Source organism: Pan troglodytes, chromosome 18, assembly GCF_028858775.2.
Source record: "Pan troglodytes isolate AG18354 chromosome 18, NHGRI_mPanTro3-v2.0_pri, whole genome shotgun sequence".
Taxonomy (NCBI): Eukaryota; Metazoa; Chordata; class Mammalia; order Primates; family Hominidae; genus Pan; species Pan troglodytes.
The window spans coordinates 64,714,418-64,732,203 of record NC_072416.2 but is presented as its reverse complement, the minus strand read 5'-3'; the positions used below and the strand labels follow the sequence as shown (position 1 = coordinate 64,732,203).

Sequence of the window (17,786 nt, the reverse complement as noted above, 5' to 3'; positions counted from 1 at the left end):
TGAGTTCAAGTGATTCGATCATCTCCTCGGCTTCTCCCAAAATGTTGGGATTATAAGCGTGAGGCACCATACTGGGCCTCAAACACATTTTTTTTTTTTTTGAGATGGAGTCTCGCTCTGTCACCCAGGGTAGCACAATCTCAGCTCACTGCAACCTCCACCTCCCAGGTTCAAGCAATTCTCCTGTCTCAGCCTCCTGAGTAGCTGGGATTACAGGGGCACACCACCACGCCCAGCTAATTTTTGTATTTTTAGTAGAGATGGAGTTTGGCCACATTGGCCAGGCTGGTCTCAAACTCCTGACCTCAGGTGATCCACCTGCCTTGGCCTCCTAAAGTGCTAAGATTACAGGCATGAGCAACATGCCTGGCCCTCAAACACATTCTTTTTTTCTTTTTTTTGGAGACAGAGTCTCACTTTGTTGCCCAGGCTGGAGTGCCGTGGCATGATCTCGGCTCACTGCAACCTCCGCCTCCCGGGTTCAAGCGATTCTTCTGCCTCAGCCTCCCGAGTAGCTGGGATTACAGGCACATGCCACCATGCCCAGCTAATTTTTGTATTTTTAGTAGAGATGGGTTTTCACCATGTTGGCCAGGCTGGTCTCGAACTCCTGTTTCATGGGGTAATGGAGGACACTTGTGCTTACTTTTCGGCTACTGTGGACAGTGCTGCTACAAACATTCATGAAGAAGGTTTTTTTGTGTTTCTTTTTATATAAGGGCATAATAATAAGGTTTTGTTTGTTTGTTTGTTTAGATGGTGTCTTGCTGTATTACCAGGCTGGAGTTTGTAGTTACTCATAGGTGCAATCATAGCAAACTACAGCCTTGAATTCCTGGGCTCAAGTGTTCTTCCTGCCTCAGGCTTCTGAGTAGCTAGGACTACAGGCCTGCATCATGGAGCCTGGCACGTCTCATACAAGTTTTTGTTTCAGCACCTATTATCAATTTTTTTCTTTCTTTTATTTTCTTTTTTTCTTTTTTCTTTGTTTTTGAGAAAGGGTATCACTCTGTCGCCCAGGTTGGAGTGCGGTGGTACAATCTCAGCTCACTGCAACCTTCCTCTCCCACGTTCAAGCAATCCTCCCACCTGAGCCTCCCAAGCAGCTGGAACTACAGGCATGTGTCACCACACCCAGCTAGTTTTTTGTATTTTTTGTAGAGATGGGGTCTTGCCATATTGCCCAGGCTGGTCTTGAATTCCTGGACTTAAGCAATCTACCTGCCTTGGCCACCCAAAGTGCTGGGATAACGGGCATGAGCCACTGTGCCTGGCCACCCGTTATCAGTTCTTTTGGGTATATACGCAGGAGTGGAATTACTGGGTCATATAGTAATTCTATGTAACTGTTTGAAGAACTGCCAAACTTTCAACCCAGCAGTTACACCATTTACATTCTTACCATCAACGTATGAGGGTTCCAGTTTCTCCACATCCTCACCAACACTTGTAATTTCCTGTTGTTCTTATTATAGCTATCCTGGCAGTTATGAAGTGGTTCTGATTTGCATTTCCCTAATTTCCTTCAACTAATAACATTAAGCATATTTTCATGTGCTTGTCTAAGAGGTTTTTTTTTTTCTCTGAATATTCCTTTTTGGTAACATCTCATTCTAAACTTTTTTTTTTTTTTTTTTTAATAGAGATGGGGTCTTGCTATGTTGCTCAGGCTGGTCTCGAACTCCTGGGCTCAAGCCATCTGCCCACCTCAGCCTCCCAAAACGCTGGGATTACAGGCGTGAGCCACCTCACTCAGCCTTATTCTAAACTTTTTTTTTTTTTTTTTTTTTTTTTTTGAGACAGAGTCTTCCTCTGTCACTCAGGCTGGAGTGCAGTGGCACAATCTTGGCTCACTGCCACCTCTGCCTCCCGGGCTTAAGCGATTCTCCTGCCTCTGTAGTCCCCTCCTGAGTAGCTGGGACTACAGATATGCACCACCACTCTGGGCTAATTTTTGTTTTTTTAGTACAGATGGAGTTTCACCATGTTGGCCAGGCTGGTCTCGAACTCCTGACTGTAAATGATCCACCCACCTCGGCTTCCCAAAGTGCTGGGATTACAGGCATGTGCCACCACACCCAGCCTTATTCTAAACTTTTTATGGTTACAGTATCTTCTCAGTTTACCTGAGAATACTGATATATACATGTGTATAAAATGGTATATATATACACACACACATATATACCATTGTAAACATTTAATGACATATCTTTTTCTTCGTTTTGACCTCTGTTATGTTATAGGCTTTCCTCAAATGTTTGGTGACTCTTAGTTGTCATTTATATTTCAAAGTAGAGTCCTCAAAAGCTCATTGAAAGCTCTGTGCCTGTAGGTGAGAAGTCTCAACTGTGGGATTCTGTGTTGGGTGATCTGGCTGGGCTCCACTTTGGGGTACTTCCATTGTCAGGATCTTTGGGTCTTTCTTCTTGTGCTAATCATGTTTTCCAGAGAGAATGTGAGGTCTTGGCTACCATGATCTAGGGAAGGATGTCTGGGGGTCTCATTCATTAAGCAAACTTTCACTTACTCCACCTGTTTTTAGTACAGTATTCCTTCCCTGAACTGTGCCTAGTGATCTCTAAGAGGCCTTCTGTTTCACCCTCTCCAGAGAACAAAGCTCCAGTCTTGGGGGATGGGTGTGAAAAGGGATCTAGGGATCCACTTGCTTCTTTAAAAGACTTTCACTTGATCTTCTTGTTTATTCCTCCTGCCTTCACCCCCTAACTCTACACTTACTTGGTGCTGCCCATTCCTGAGCCTTTTGTTCTGTGATATAACCTGTGCTGCATAATATTTCAGCCTTTCCCCTGCCAGTTTAGGGTTTGGCTTTCTTGGATCTGCTAAGTTACAGTTGCCCATTTGCTTCCCAGCTTCCAACATTTTGTTGCCATTGTCTCCTTTCCCATTCTTTTTTTTTTTGGTAGCCCAGGCTGGAGTACAGTGGGGTGATCTCAGCTCACTGTAACCTCCACCTCCCGGGTTCAAGTGATTCTCCTGCCTCAGCCTCCCAAGTAGCTGGGATTACAGGCGCTCGCCACCATGTATGGCTAATTTTTTTTTTTTTTTTTTTTTTTTGTATTTTTAGTAGAGACAAGGTTTCAACATGTTGGCCAGGCTGGTTTTGAACTCTTGACCTCAAGTGAACTGCCACCTCAGCCTCCCAAAGTGCTAGGATTACAGGCATGCGCCATGGTGCCCTGCCTCCTTTGCCATTCTTTATCCCAACAGTTTAATGCCCAACCCCACCCCCTCAAAAAAATCCCTGTAACTGTCATTTCACTGGGATTTTGGGAGAAAGCAGAGGCAAGAGTCTACATCCAACCACTCAATGTCACCATCAGCTAGCACCATTGTCTATCCCAAGTTCTTAGTATATTGCTTAATCCATAGTAAGTGCCCAATAAATATTTGTTGATTTAGGGTCAGTCCTCTGTATCTGTGGTTTCTGCAGCTATGGATTCAACCAACTGCTGATAAAAAAAAAATTGGAATAAAATAGGCTGGGCACAGTGGCTTATGCCTGTAATCACAGCACTTTGGGAGGCCAAGGTGGGCAGATCTCTCGAGGTCAGGAATTCAAGACCAGCCTGGCCAACATGGCAAAACCCCGTCTCTACTAAAATCACAAAAATTAGCCAGGCGTGTTAGTCGATACCTGTAATCCCAGCTACACAGGAGGCTGAAGCATGAATAGTTGCTTGAACCTGGGAAGTGGAGGTTGTAGTGCGCAGCAATCATGCCACTGGGTGACAGAATGAGACTCCGTCTCAAAAAAAAAATTATTTGGAAAAAACAATAAAAAATAAGCTGGATGTGGTGGCTCATGCCTGTAATCCCAGCACTTTGGGAGGCTGAAGTGGGAGGACTGCTGAGACCAGAAGTTTGAGACCAGCCTGGGCAACATAATGAGACCCCATCTCCAAAAAAAGGAAAGAAAAAACAATTTAGCCAGGCATGGTGGTGGCACACCTGTAGTCCCAGTTACTTAGAAGGCTGAGACAGGAGGATTGCTTAAGTCTAGGGGGTCGAGGTTACAGTGAGCTATGATTATACCACTGTACTCCAGCCTGGATGACAGAGTGAAAAGTCTATTTTAAAAACAAACAAAACAAAACAAAACAAAACAGAAAAACAGGTGGGGCACGGTGGCTCACATCTGTAATCCCAGCCCTTTGGGAGGCTGAGGTGGGTAGATCACTTGAGGCCAGTAGTTTGAGACCTGCCTGGCCAACATGGTGAAACCCTGTCTCTACTAAAAATGCCAAAATTAGCTGGGCGTGGTGGTCCCAGCTGCTCGGGAGGCTGAGGTGGGAGAATCACTTGAGGCGGAGGTTGCTGTAAGCAGAGATCTCACCACAGCGCTCCACCCTGGGTGACGAGCAAGACTCTGTCTCAGAAAACACACACACAAAAAACCCCCAAACAACACACACACGCACACACACAAATATAGATAAAAAGTAATACAGTAGAACAATTATTTAAAGTATACGAGAAGATGTGTGTAGGTTATATGTAAATACTACACCATTTTATATAAAGGATTTGAGAGCATCTTCAGATTTTGGTATTTGAGGGGGTCCTGAAAACAAGCTCCCTCTCTTGCCCCCATACAGAAGGACAACAGTATTAGAGTCACTGTCCTTCCTATCTTTGAAAAAGTTGAGGGCTGGGCATGGTCAGTCACACCTGTAATCCCAGCAATTTGGGAGGCTGAGGCAGGAGGATCCCTTGAGCCCGGGAGTTCGAGATCAGCCTGGGCAACACAGTGAGGCCCTATCTCTACAAAAATAATGATGATGAAAATAATAAATAATTTTTTTTTAAAAAAAAGAAAAAGTAGGAACCTGGGCTCTGCCCACCAATGAACTGTGTGACCTTGGACAAGCTACTATCCAGTCTGCAGCCTTAGTCTCTTCTTCTGTAAAATAGAAATAACAAAGATACGTTCTTCAAGCGCCTTGCTCAGTGCCTAGAACATGGCAAGCTCTCGGTATTTGTGGTTGTGGAAGGGTTCAATATCAAAGCGACACTTCTTAGAAAGTCAGTGTTTTACTTAGCTTAAAATTAGCCTTCACACTTGAATTGTAAATTGGTCCCTAATTAATGCCCTTCGGGGCAAAATCTGTGTTTAACCTTACTTTATGCGTAGACAGAGCTAGCAAAGCTTTTCAGTTGAGAGGAGAGGATCATGTCAGTCGCCTGGGTCAGGCCGGCGGGGACAACCTGCAGTGGGGCGGCTCCTCACCCTGCCCCGCCCGCCCCTGGCCTCGGAACCGGTTTGTTCCAGGCGCCCAGCGTGAGAACACAGGCACTTACCCACCTCTCGTCGGCCCAATAGTCTGAGTCAAGCCCACCCTGGCCACGCACCGTTCCCGGCACCCGGGTGGCGCAGCCCGTCTCTGTCTTTACCGAGAAGCTCCCCACCCTATGCGTCGAGGACCCCACTTTCTTCAAAGGAGAACCTGAGGCAGCGTCTGGGAAAGCAACTCCATGGCCTCCAGGTCCACCTCGACCCTTTCCTCAGCCCCAAGACCCCGCTGCCTGAACCCCATCGCCCCGCGTGCCGGGATCGCCAGCGCCCACCAGCGGCTCCCGCCCCGGCTCTAGGCGCAGGTGGGGGCGGGGCCAGGGCGGGGCCTCAGGAGCCGGCGCCCCGCCTCGCCCCGCCCCTCCCCGAGGCCCGCGGCGCTGCCGCCTCCACCTCGCCCGAGCCGCGGAGCGCCTCCGAGCGGCCGGCTGCGGCCTGGCTCCGCCTCTCCCGGCCCGGCGCGCCCGCTCCCGCCTCCTTCCCTCTCCTGGCTCCCACCTCCCTCCCTTTCCGCTGCCGAGGCGGCGGGAGCCGAGCCCGAGCGGACCGAGCCGCAGCCGCAGCCGCAGCCGGGCGGCGGGCGAGAGGCGGCGGCGGCGGGCGGGCCGCGGGCAGTCAGTCGGGCGGCGGCGGCGATGCGGCGGCCCCGCTGAGTCCGCCCGCTCCTGGCGCCGGGAGCCAGCCGCGCGAGGCGGCCCGGGCCGGGCGGCAGCATGCGGAGCGGCGAGGAGCTGGACGGCTTCGAGGGCGAGGCCTCGAGCACCTCCATGATCTCGGGCGCCAGCAGCCCGTACCAGCCCACCACCGAGCCGGTGAGCCAGCGCCGCGGGCTGGCCGGCCTGCGCTGCGACCCCGACTACCTGCGCGGCGCGCTCGGCCGCCTCAAGGTCGCCCAAGTGGTAGGTGCCGGGCGGGGCCCCAGGTGCCCGAGGGCGGCCTAGCCGCACGCCTCCCTCCCCGCCCCGCTGCGGGGCCTCCGCCGCGTACCCGCTTGCCCAGGCCGGAGCCCGCTCCTCGCGCCCCCTCTCCCTCGTGGGGTCCCGGGACCACTCTGCAGCCTCTTCTGGGGACCCCGCCCTCGGCCAGAGCCTGCCCTTCCCAGGCCGGCAGCCTCAGGTGTGCGCCTCCTGCCTGAGCACCTGCCTTCGGGCCTACCTCTCCGCTCCGCCCTCGCTCCCGGGAGTCTGTGGCGTTACTGGGCTGGGTGCTGCTGGGAATCCTGCTGTCTCCTGGGTACAGCTGGTCTTAGCAACCTGTGGCAGGTTTTCCCGGCCCGCGCAACCTCCAGACGGTGCTCGTCTGTTTCTGCCTGCGGAGACGGGGGACTGTGGCTTGGTTCCCACTTGATGTCTAGCTGGGTGCCAGGCGTATATGGTAGGCGCTTAGTAAGTATTTGCTGGATGGAGGCAGGTAGCCCTGATGCAGTGGAGGAGCCCAGATATGCCCACAATTCTCTACACTGCAGAGGTTTGTGTCCTTCTAACCAAGAAGACAGACTTGGCATCCCGGAATCCACCGCCCAGCACGGTGGCTGGCACTGCCCAATTGGTACCCAGAGTTAAATCTGGGAGGGCAGCCAGTTTTGGAGGTAGCAGAAACAGAGAACTTTCTGTTGGACTTGTCTGTAGTAGAGCTCATTTCTCAGGGTCCTGTGTTTTAGCTTCCAGGGTGTTCTGGGCAGGGGCCTCTCAGCTCTGTTCCTGCTTTGTGGTTTTGTAACATGCCTCTGCGGGCAATTGCTTAGCTCTGTTGTGGGCATGCTCTAATTCAGAAAAACCCGTGTGTCCCCCCAACATTCTGTGTCACAGGTAGGCCTTCTGAGGCCACCGGCCTCAAAACTTTATAGACTTCTCATAGGCAGAGATGCCACTTGTTCTTGTTCTCTCTCTCTCTCTTTTTTGAGACCGGGTCTCTGTCGCCAGGGTGGAGTGCACTGGTGCGATCGTGGCTCACTGCAGGTTCGACCTCGCAGGCTCAAGCGATCTTCTCACCTCAGCTTCCCGAGTAGCTGGGACTACAAGCACGTTCCACCATGCCGGGTTAATTTTTGTATTTTTAATAGAGATGGGGTTTCACCATGTTGCCCAGACTGGTCTCCAACTACTGGGCTCAAGCGATCACCCCTCCTTGGTTTCCCAAAGTGCTGGGATTACAGGCATGAGCCACCGTGCCAGGCCTGGTCCTCCTTTTCCTACTTGAGTGCATAAGCATTCCTTGGGAATAATATAATGTGTGGATACCCTTTAAATAAATGTCCTGGCGTTTGTAAATGACAGAATCATAGGCTATTTTATGTCTCTCTTGGGTGAAAGGCTTGTTCTGCTGACTGCCAGAGGGTATTTTTGAAGGGCTTTATGGAAAGAAAAATGGATCAGATAATCTGTCTTCAGAATTTTAAATTTACCTTATCTGGTAAACTGGAATGTTTTCAAAGATGTATTGGTTTTTAGTTTGGCGTTGCTGTTAGCAAAGAGAATGTAGGAGGTGAAGGGAGGTGTGCAATTGCCTTTTTTTTTTGAGATGGAGTCTAGCTCTGTCGCCCAGGCTGGAGTGCCGTGGCACAATCTTGGCTCACTGCCACCTCTGCCTCCCGGGTTCAAGCGATTCTCCTTCCTCAGCCTCCCGAGTAGCTGGGATTACAGGCGCCCACCACCGCGCCCAGCTAATTTTTGTAATTTTAGTAGAGACGGGGTTTTGCTGTGTTGGCCTGGCCAGGCTGGTCTCGAACTCCTTACCTTATGATCCGCCCACCTCGGCCTCCCAAAGTGCTGGGATTACAAGCGTGAGCCACCACACCCTGCCTGCAATTGCCTTTTAAAAGAGGCAGCTAGCCAATGTTTGAGTATGGGGTGCCAGCAGCCCGTACAGATAATTAGAAATGAATAAGAAAAGAGCAGGGCTTGGTCAAATACCTTGCTTTGTTTGCACTGTGGGATTTTGAAAGTAAATAGAACTTGTCCCTAAAAGGATCTAGTAAAAGAATTGAAATCCAGTTTGTAGACTGTTAGTTATTACTGCATTGCTAGGAGTTTATCACCTAAGTCCAGGGATGGAAACCTGTGGCATTTATCATTACCTTTTGGTAAGGTACTGTTTTGTTGTAGCGTTGTTCTTTTCTTTTTTTCTTTTATTTTCTCTTTTCTCTTTCTCTCCCTCGCTCTCTCTCCCTCTCTCTTTCTTCTCACTCTTTCTTTTTCTTTCTTTTTTAAACACTGGGTCTAACTCTGTTACCCAGGCTGGAGTGCAGTGGCACAATCTTGGCTCACTGCAACCTCCGCCACCTGGGCTCAAGAGACCCACCCACGTCAGCCTCCCAAGTAGCTGGGACCACAGACGCACACCACCATGCCCAGCTAATTTTTTGTATTTTTGGTAGAGACGGGGTTTCACTATGTTGCCCAGGCTGGTCTCGAACTCCTGAGCTGAGGTCATCTGCCCGCCTCGGCCTCCCAATGTGCCTGGATTACAGACGTGAGCCACCACGCCCGGCCTAGATTTGTACTTTTCATCTGGAAGAACTTTTGGGCCTAGCCCCCAGAATCTCGCCTAACTCTGTTGTTTGTTAATCTCTAGAACTTAAACTCTGAGAGGTTATATGTGGATGAGTAAAGGAAAGGGACCTGCTTGAAGGGTATGGCAACTTCAAATGGTTTTGGTGTAGTTGGCTTCCCAGCCTTGATGAAAATCCCACAAAACTCCAAGAAATTGGACTCTAAATTTAAGCTGGAAAAGAAAATAAGAAGTCATTATGAAGATACTTCTGAGATGTTACAAAACTCAGAATCCATCAAGAAATATGAGTAAGTTCTAACTCTGTGGTTTGGAGAAAAATTTGACTTTTAAAAATCAGGAAGCCGAGGTGGGGGGACTGCTTGAGCCTAGGAGTTCAAGGTCACAGGGAGCTATTATGGTGCCTCGGAGTAGCCACTGTGCTCCAGCTTGGGCAACGTAGCAAGATCCCATGTCTAAAAATAAATTTAGTTGTGTGTATGTTTTTTTTTTCTTTGAGGCAGACTTTTGTTCTTGATGCCCAGGATGGAGTGCAGTGGCACCATCTCAGCTAACTGCAATCTCCGCCTCCTGGGTTCAAGCAATTCTCCAGCCTCAGCCTCCCGAGTAGCTGGGATTACTGGCGCCTGCCACCATGCCTGGCTAATTTTTGTATTTTTAGTGGAGACGGGGTTTCGCCGTGTTGGCTAGGCTGGTCTCAAACTTCTGACGTTAGGTGATCCACCCGCCTCAGTCTCCCAAAGTGCTGGGATTATAGGCGTGAGCTACCGCGACTGGCCATAAATTTAGTTTTTTTAGATTTTTTTTTTTTTTTGAGACGGAGTCTTGCTCTGTCACCCAGGCTGCAGTGCAGTGGCACGATCTTGGCTCACTGCAGCCTCCACGTCCCAGGTTCAAGCGATTCTCCTGCCTCAGCCTCCCAGGTAGCTGGGATTACAGGCGCCCACTAGCACGCCCGGCTAAGTTTTGTATTTTTTAGTAGAGCTGGGGTTTCCCCATGTTGGCCAGGCTGGTCTTGAACTCCTGACCTCAAGTGATCTGCCCATCTTGGTCTCCCAAAGTGTTGGGGTTACAGGCGTGAGCCCCTGCGTTGGGCTGTAGACTTTTTTGTGGTGTTTTTTGTGGCCTGTTGCAACCTGTAGATCCTTGCTATTCCAAGTTTGGCCTTAGGCCAGCAGCATTGCCATCACCTAAGGGCTTGTTAGAAATGCAGAATCAGTGGCCTTACCCCAGAACTTCTGAGTCATCTGCATTTAAACAAGATTCCCCAGGTGATCCACGTGTACATTAAAGTTTGAGACTTACCTTTCTATATCCTTTCAGTGTTAACCTTGCAACAGGCCAGGCTCACGCCTGTAATGCCAGCACTTTGGGAGTCCAAGGTGGCTGGATCACTTGAGGTCAGGAGTTCAAGACTAGCCTGGCCACCATGGTGAAACCACATCTCTACAAAAATACAAAAAATTAGCCAGGCATAATAGCGAGTGCCTGTAATCCCAGATACTCCAGAGGCTGAGGCAGGAGAAGCGCTTGAACCTGGGAGGCAGAGGTTGCAGTGAGCTGAGATTGTGCCCTTGCATTCCAGCCTGAGTGACAGAGCAAGACTCCATCTCAAAAAAAAAAAAAAAAAACCTCACACAGGTGCTAGCAACCAGCTTTCGATAAATAGTCAACCTTAAAGCTGAGATTTTTATGTAAAATGAGACTGCCAATACCTCCCTCAAAGGATTAAGAAAATGAAATAATATGTGTAAGTTAGTACCTACCGTATTAGGTATCTAACTGATGTGCAATAAATGTTAGCTGTCGTAGTGCTAACAATGCCTGTCTCTAAAGAAACTGTGTGAAAATATCACCAAAAACATAATTATGTGTTTGAATTAAAGATAGTTTAATTCCTTATGATTTAAGTTAAATTGGTATTTTTAATGGAATGTGATTGGATACTAAAGCTAATCTGAAACATTATGAAAAAATTAAACGGTGCAGTTGCATAGATTTTATCTTTTCTTTTTCTTTTTGAGACAAGGTCCTGCTCTGTGCCCTGGCTGGAGTGCAGTGGTACAATCATAGGTTACTGCAGCCTCGACCTCCTGGGCTCAAGTGATCCTTCCACCTCAGCCCTCCAACTAGCTGGGACTACAGGTGTATGCCACTATGCCTAGCTAATTTTTAAATTTTTTGTAGAGATAGGGTCTCCCTGTGTTGCCCAGGTTGGTTTCAAACTTGTGAGCTCAAGCAACCCTTCCTCTTCGGCTTCCCAAAGTGCTGAGATTACAGGCATGAGTCACTTACCTCCGTCTATATCTTTTCAAAATGAAACCTGTACGTATCTCTTAGTTGGGGAGAATGTCTAGTGTGGTTAAACAACTGATTTAAATTATCTTCTTCCTCTTTGTGTGAATTTTTTTTTTTTAATGAATAAAGACAGAGTCTAATGAGACTGTGTTGCCCAGGTTGGTCGCAAACTGGGATTACAGGCGTGAGCCACCGCACCTGATCCACATCCCTTTCTTGAGCCCTTCCCATGCCTAGATGACTTTCTGACAATGTATTTGTATAGGACTTCTTAATAACAAAAGATGGGTAATAGGAATTTTTTTTTTTAAGACAGATTTTTGCTCTGTCACCCAGGCTGGAATGCAGTGGCATGATCATAGCTCACTGTAACCTCAAACTTCTGGGCTCAAGGGAGCCTCCTGCCTCAGCCTCCTGAATAGCCAGGACTACAGGCATGTGCCACTATGCCCTGCTATTTTTTTTTTATTTTTGTAGAGACGAGGTCTTGCTATGTTGCCTCAAACTAGAGGCTAATCTCAAACTCCTGAGCTCAAGCAATCCTGCTGTTTTGGTCTCCCAAAGTGCTGGGATTACAGGTGTGAGCCACTGCGCCTGGCCTGGAAATGTTTAAATGCAAATTTTAGCTCTGCTGATTTTGATGTCTCTTAATCTCATCGAATCTGGGTTCCTCAGTTGTACAGTATGGGTAGTAATGACTAATTGACCATTTTAGGAATTGTAAGAATTAAGAGGTTAATGTTTGATAGTTGCTTTCTTATGTTAACTCAAAAACAAATGTGAGTATTTGCACTTCAGGGGTGGGTAATGGCATCTCTTTTATTTGGTGGAAACCTTGTTAGTTTTTTAAATCTCAAGCCAGTCAGCACAATACCTGGCTGGTTACTGTTCTCTGGAGGATGTGCAGGGGTGGGGCAGTAATACATTATAGAAATCATATGCAACACAAATATAGCTACATTTACAAAGCTGCAACTTTGAGAAATGACTGGCTGTAGACATAGCACTGAGCTTATCAGCCCCAAATCCCCTCAGTTCTGTTGGAGGGGCTGGTTCAACTGAGGTTCAGCTGGGTTCCTGATTCGTAAGAGCTGGTCAGATGACCAGGCAGACACACAATGACCCTGGTCAAACCGTGAAGGGTTCTGCGTTTTGTTTGCTACTGAAGATTCCTTTGTACTTCTGGCTCCTATTTATCCCTGAAGTCATGCATATACAAGCGCATAATGGTAGATGAAGCAGTGGGTTTCTCTATGTTGGATTCTCAGATCCACCATTCTGTGGCTCCTTGTAAAACAGTCCCATTTTCCTTTAGGAAGATTGTTATCTTTAGGAGTTGTCTTCCTGATCAAGGACTTGGAGTCAAATAAATTCTGGCAGAAAAGCAAAGTTATAATTACTCTTAAGTTTTTTTGATGATTAAAAATAGTGAAATTATAATCCACGATCTCAAAAGAAGTTGTTAAATGTAGAGTGTACATGTGTTTTACAAAACCACACAAAGACAGTTCAAGAAAATGATACTACAGACCAATATTCCTTATATGAACACAGACACAGAAATCCTCAACAAAATACCATATAGAAAATAAAACTCAGCATAATAGAGAAAGAATAATACACCAAACCAATTGTGATTTATGCCAGGAACAAAAAGGTTGGTGCAGTTTTTGAAAGTAAATGTTATAGGTGTACACCATATTAACAACTTAAAATAACAGGCCAGGCACAGTGGCTTATCTCTGTAGTCCCAGCACTTTGGGACGCCGAGGCAGGTGGATTGCTTGAGCCCAGGAGTTCAAGACCAGCCTGGGCAACATGGTGAAACCCCTTCTCTACAAAAAATACAAAAATTAGCATGACATGGTAGTGCATGCCTGTAGTCCCAGCTGTAGGCTAAGGTGGGAGAATTGCTTGAGCCCAGGAGGTCAAGGCTGCGGTGAGCCGCGATCGTGCCACTACACTCCAGCCTGGGCAACAGAGTGAGACCGTTTCTCAAAAACAAAACAAAACCCAAAGCCACATGATTCTATCATTTGATGCAGAAAAAAAAAACTTTTGACAAAATTCAGTACTTTTCCATAATAAATGCTGTCAGCAAACTTGGAAGAGAAAGGAACTTCTTCAACCTGAAAAAGGGCATCTGCAAAAAATCTACAGCTAACATTATACTGTAATATATAATGTTACAGTGGGGAAAGAATGAATGCTTTCCCCCATGATGGGAAACAGGCAATGATGTCTACTGTTACCACTCATATTCAAGATCATACTGGAAGTCCTAGCCATTGCAAAAAAATTAATAGGAGGCGTACAGATCAGAAATAAATAAAACTGTCCCTATTCGCATATGGCATGATTATCTAGGTAGATAATCACATGGGAATCTATAAAAAACCTCCTAGAACTAATAAGTGAGTTAGCAAGGTTACAGGATATAAGGTCAAGACACAATAACCAATAGTATTTTTATATCCTAGCAATAAATCATTGGAAATTAAAACAAAAAAACCAATATCAGTTATAACAGCACTCAAAAGAATGAAATTCTTAGATATAAATCTCACAAAACATGTATAGAATCTGCTCACTGAAAACTACAAAACACTGAAGTAAGAAATCAAAGATGACCAAAATAAGTAGACAGGCATTCTGTGTTCATTAGGATTGGAAAACTCAATATAGTTAAAATATTAGTTCTCCACAAATGATCTATAGGTTTAATATGATCCCAAAATCCTAGCAAGGTTTTTTTGTAGATAGAAGAATGCTGATTCTAAACTTCATATTAGCCAGGCAAAGGGCTAGTGATGGTTTATGGAGGTATGTTCCAGGGAGAGAGAACAATGACATGAAGTCACCCTTGTTTAGGGTAGAATGTGTGTGTGTGTGTGTTGAGGGGAGTGTTTATGAGAGTATGATGGACTTCGTATCTCTTATCGGCCATGAGACTTTTGGCAAGCTACTTGTTCACTCAGGCCACAAGCAGATCTCCTGCAGGTCTCTCACTTGGGGATTGTAAGTTGGGGATAATGGTAGTATTACAGTGCTGGTGAGCCCACCATGCTCCCTAGCTCAGCGTCTCAAGACACCACATCATCAAAGCCTGTTGGAGGTTGCTATGGTCTGAATGTTGGTGTTCCCCCAAAATTCAGATGTTGGAACCTAACACCCAGTGTGATAGTATTAAGAGGTGGAGCCTTTTGGGAAGTAATTAAGTCATGAGGGCTCAGCCCTCATGAATGGGATTAGTGCCCTTTTAAAAGAGTTTGAAGGGAGTGTCCTTGCTCATTCTGCCATGTGAGGACACATAGAAAGTGCCGTCTGTGAAGAATGGGCCCTCACTCAGATACTGAATCTGCTGGCACCTGGATCTTGGAGTTTCCAGCCTCCAGAACTATGAGCAATAAATTTCTATTTATAAATTACCCATTTTGGCCAGGCGCGGTGGCTTACACCTGTAATCCCAGCACTCTGGGAGGCCGAGGCGGGCAGATCACAAGGTCAGGAGATCAAGACCATCCTGGCTAACACGGTGAAACCCGGTCTCAATGAAAAATATAAAAAATTAGCCGGGCGTGGTGGCAGGCGCCTGTAGTCCCAGCTGCTCAGGAGGCTGAGGCAGGAGAATAGCGTGAACCCAGGAGGCGGAGCTTGCAGTGAGCCAAGATTGCGCCACTGCACTCCAGCCTGGGCGACAGAGCGAGACTCCGTCTCAAAAAAAAAAAAAAAAAAAAAAAATTACCCTTTTTACGGTATTTGGTTATAGCAACCAGAACAGACAACAGACTGATAGCGATACAGAATATCTCTGGAATGATACAAGTTGGGGAGCTGGGTGGCCGAGGGCCAGGGTGTCAGGGAGACATTTTCTGCTGTATAACTGTTTGTACCTTTTGTATTTTATTTTATTTTATTTTTGAGACGGTCTCGCTATGTTGCCTAGGCTGGTCACAAACTCCTGGGCTCAAGCGATCCTCTTGCCTTCAGCTCCCAAAGTCCAAGGTTTACAGGCGTGAGCCACTGCTCCCAGCCCTTGAATTTTGTACCACATGCAAGTACCTTCTATTCAAAAATTACTAAAATAGTAGATGTTACTAGCTTTACCTTAGTATAGCCTTAAAGCTCATATACTGACTGTAATCTTTAACTTTTCATGACTTTCCTTTCTTTGTAATTTGGAGGCCCTTGGGAAGAATGATTTAGATAATACAGACCACTTGGACAAACTTGAAGCTTAAATTGTTTTAAAATGCACTTTTCTGTAAAAAAAAAAAAAAAAAAAGCATTCTGCACAATAGTGGGTGCTTAATAAATTTGTTGATGCTAATGGAAAACTTCTTCCATTTGAATGGAATTTACCCTCATTTGTTAGTGAAAATGTTGTAACATTAAAGAAAATTAGAAATTAGAAAAATAATCATCGTATTATGACAGACTCAAATGAAAAGGACTTGGAAATTTTTTCCTTTCCAAAGGCTACATATGATCCCCTGTGGCAAAGTCTGGTGATTATGTTTTCTAGTTTTTTTGCTATTAGGAAGATGCGTCAATAAATGTCCTCATGAGTGTAGCCTGGATTCTTCTTTTGAATTATTATTTTTGGTTAAATTTCAAGGAGTGCTTTTACTACATCAAAGGACAAGACCACCACATTTCTGAACATTTAAAAAAAAAAATACAGACTTGGTTGACATTTCCTCCCAAAGCATATCTGAAGGTCTCAGTTTATTCCAGGTTTCTAGTGTGCTTACCCACAAGTACAGACAACTGGGAAATGGTGACCTCTGTAAGTCCTAATGGCTTCTCCTGGACCACAGGGCTAAATTAATTCTTTCTCCACAACTTTGGAGGAACTTTTTTTTTTTTTGAGACAGAGTCTGACTCTGTCACCCAGGCTGGAGTGCAGTGGCGCAATCTTGGCTCACTGCAACCTCCACCTCCTGGGTTCAAGCAATTCTCCTGCCTCCGCCTCCTGAGTAGCTGGGATTACAGGCGCCTGGCTAATTTTTGTATTTTTTGTAGAGATAGGGTTTCCCATGTTGGCCAGGCTGGTCTCGAACTCCTGAGCTCAAGTGATGTGCTCATCTTGGCCTCCCAAAGTGCTGGGATTACAGGTGTGAGCCACTGTGCCTGGCTGGAACTTTGTTCTTTTTTTTTTTTTTTGGAGACGGAATCTTGCTCTGTCACCAGGCTGGAGTGCAATGGTGCGATCTCGGCTCACTGCAACCTCCGCCTCCTGGATTCAAGGGATTCTCCTGCCTCAGACTCCCCGAGTAGCTGGGACTACAGGCGCGTGCCACCACGCCCAGCTAACTTTCATATTTTTAGTAGAGACAGGGTTTCACCATGTTGGCCGGGATGGTCTTGATCTCTTGACCTCGTGATCCACCCGCCTCGGCCTCCCAAACTGCTGGGATTACAGGCATGAGCCACCATGCCCGGCTCCAGAACTTTGTTCTTAATTAGAAATCAGGCCAGGCGCAGTGGCTCATGCCTGTAATCCTAGCACTTTGAGAGGCCGAGGTGGACAGATTGCCTGAGCTCAGGAGTTCGAGACCAGCCTGGGTAACGTGGTGAAACAAGATCTCTACTAAAAATACAAAAAATTACCCGGGTGTGGTGGCCTATGCCTGTAGTCCCAGCAACTCAGGAGGCTGAGGCACAAGAATCGCTTGAACCTGGGAGGCGGAGGTTGCAGTGAGCCAAAATTGCACCACTGCACTCCAGCCTGGGCAATAGAGTGAGACCCTACCTCAAAAAACAAACAAAAAAGAAATCAGTAAGAATCTTTCCCAGGTTATGGCACTCCAAAGGATGCTTAGAGGTAAGGACAGGGCTGTGTGTCAGGATGCTTCTCTCTCGGTAGAATGAATGCATACCTGGGTGCCTGGGAGAGAGCTCTTTCCAGCCTAAAGTCGTGCTGTACAGACTTGAGCTGCACCACACGTGTGGCCTACCCCGTTAAGGACTGAGGTATGTCTGGAAGCTGGGGTTGATTTTTTTTTTCTTCCCCCACAGCAGTCTTCCCTGAGCCATTGAAATAGCCTGGAAATACCAGCATGGAGTTTTCAGCCTATAGCTGTTATCACTGACTCTCGCATCCTTGTTTCTGGAAGTAACCCCAAATGCTTTTGCAGGATGACATGGGATTCCTTTGGAAAATAAAGTTACTTATTAGAGAATAGAGCAGAAGGGATCACAGATAATAAATTTTCCCAGACAGTCTCAATTTCCTGTGCTGCCTCATCAGACCATATATAAGTATAATCCTAAATTTTAAATAATTATTTTACTATAAATTGTGAAGTATTCTAAGCATTGAAATTACAGCAATTCATGTGACAGTACCCGTGTGCTCACAATATACCCTGATATTTTTATTTGGAAAATAAGGTGATTCCTGGAGAACAGGCTGTGTGTACAAGAGAAGTAACATGCAGGGTGAGATGAGATGGGATTTGGGTTCATTAGCCTCAGGGCTCCAGGAAGGAGGAAGGATATAGACTGGGAGAGGTGGAGAGGAAGAGAGCAGGGAACCCCTGCTCAGGGGGATGGCTTCGGCCTGTCAGCTGACTTAAACTTTGACCTCAGTTTGAAGTGGTCCAGGGCTCTAGAGCAGGGCTGCAGCAGGCTGGAGAAGAGGCCAATAAGTAGAAGGGCT

The 17,786-nt window shown here is 46.8% G+C and overlaps 1 protein-coding gene across 2 annotated transcripts in view; it reads left to right on the top strand.

Moving 5' to 3' along the window:
• Window positions 1-5,818: 5,818 nt before the first annotated feature.
• The window catches only part of CMTM4 (CKLF like MARVEL transmembrane domain containing 4), a 113,146-nt gene continuing 101,178 nt past the window's right edge, over window positions 5,819-17,786 (top strand). For both annotated transcript variants that reach the window (XR_001710394.3, XM_009430939.5), the window contains exon 1: window positions 5,819-6,213. Coding sequence is in view for 1 of the 2 variants with exons in the window: in XM_009430939.5 (XP_009429214.1) it covers window positions 6,028-6,213 (186 nt within the window). In the remaining variant the exon portion in view is untranslated. The remainder of the gene's footprint in view (window positions 6,214-17,786) is intronic.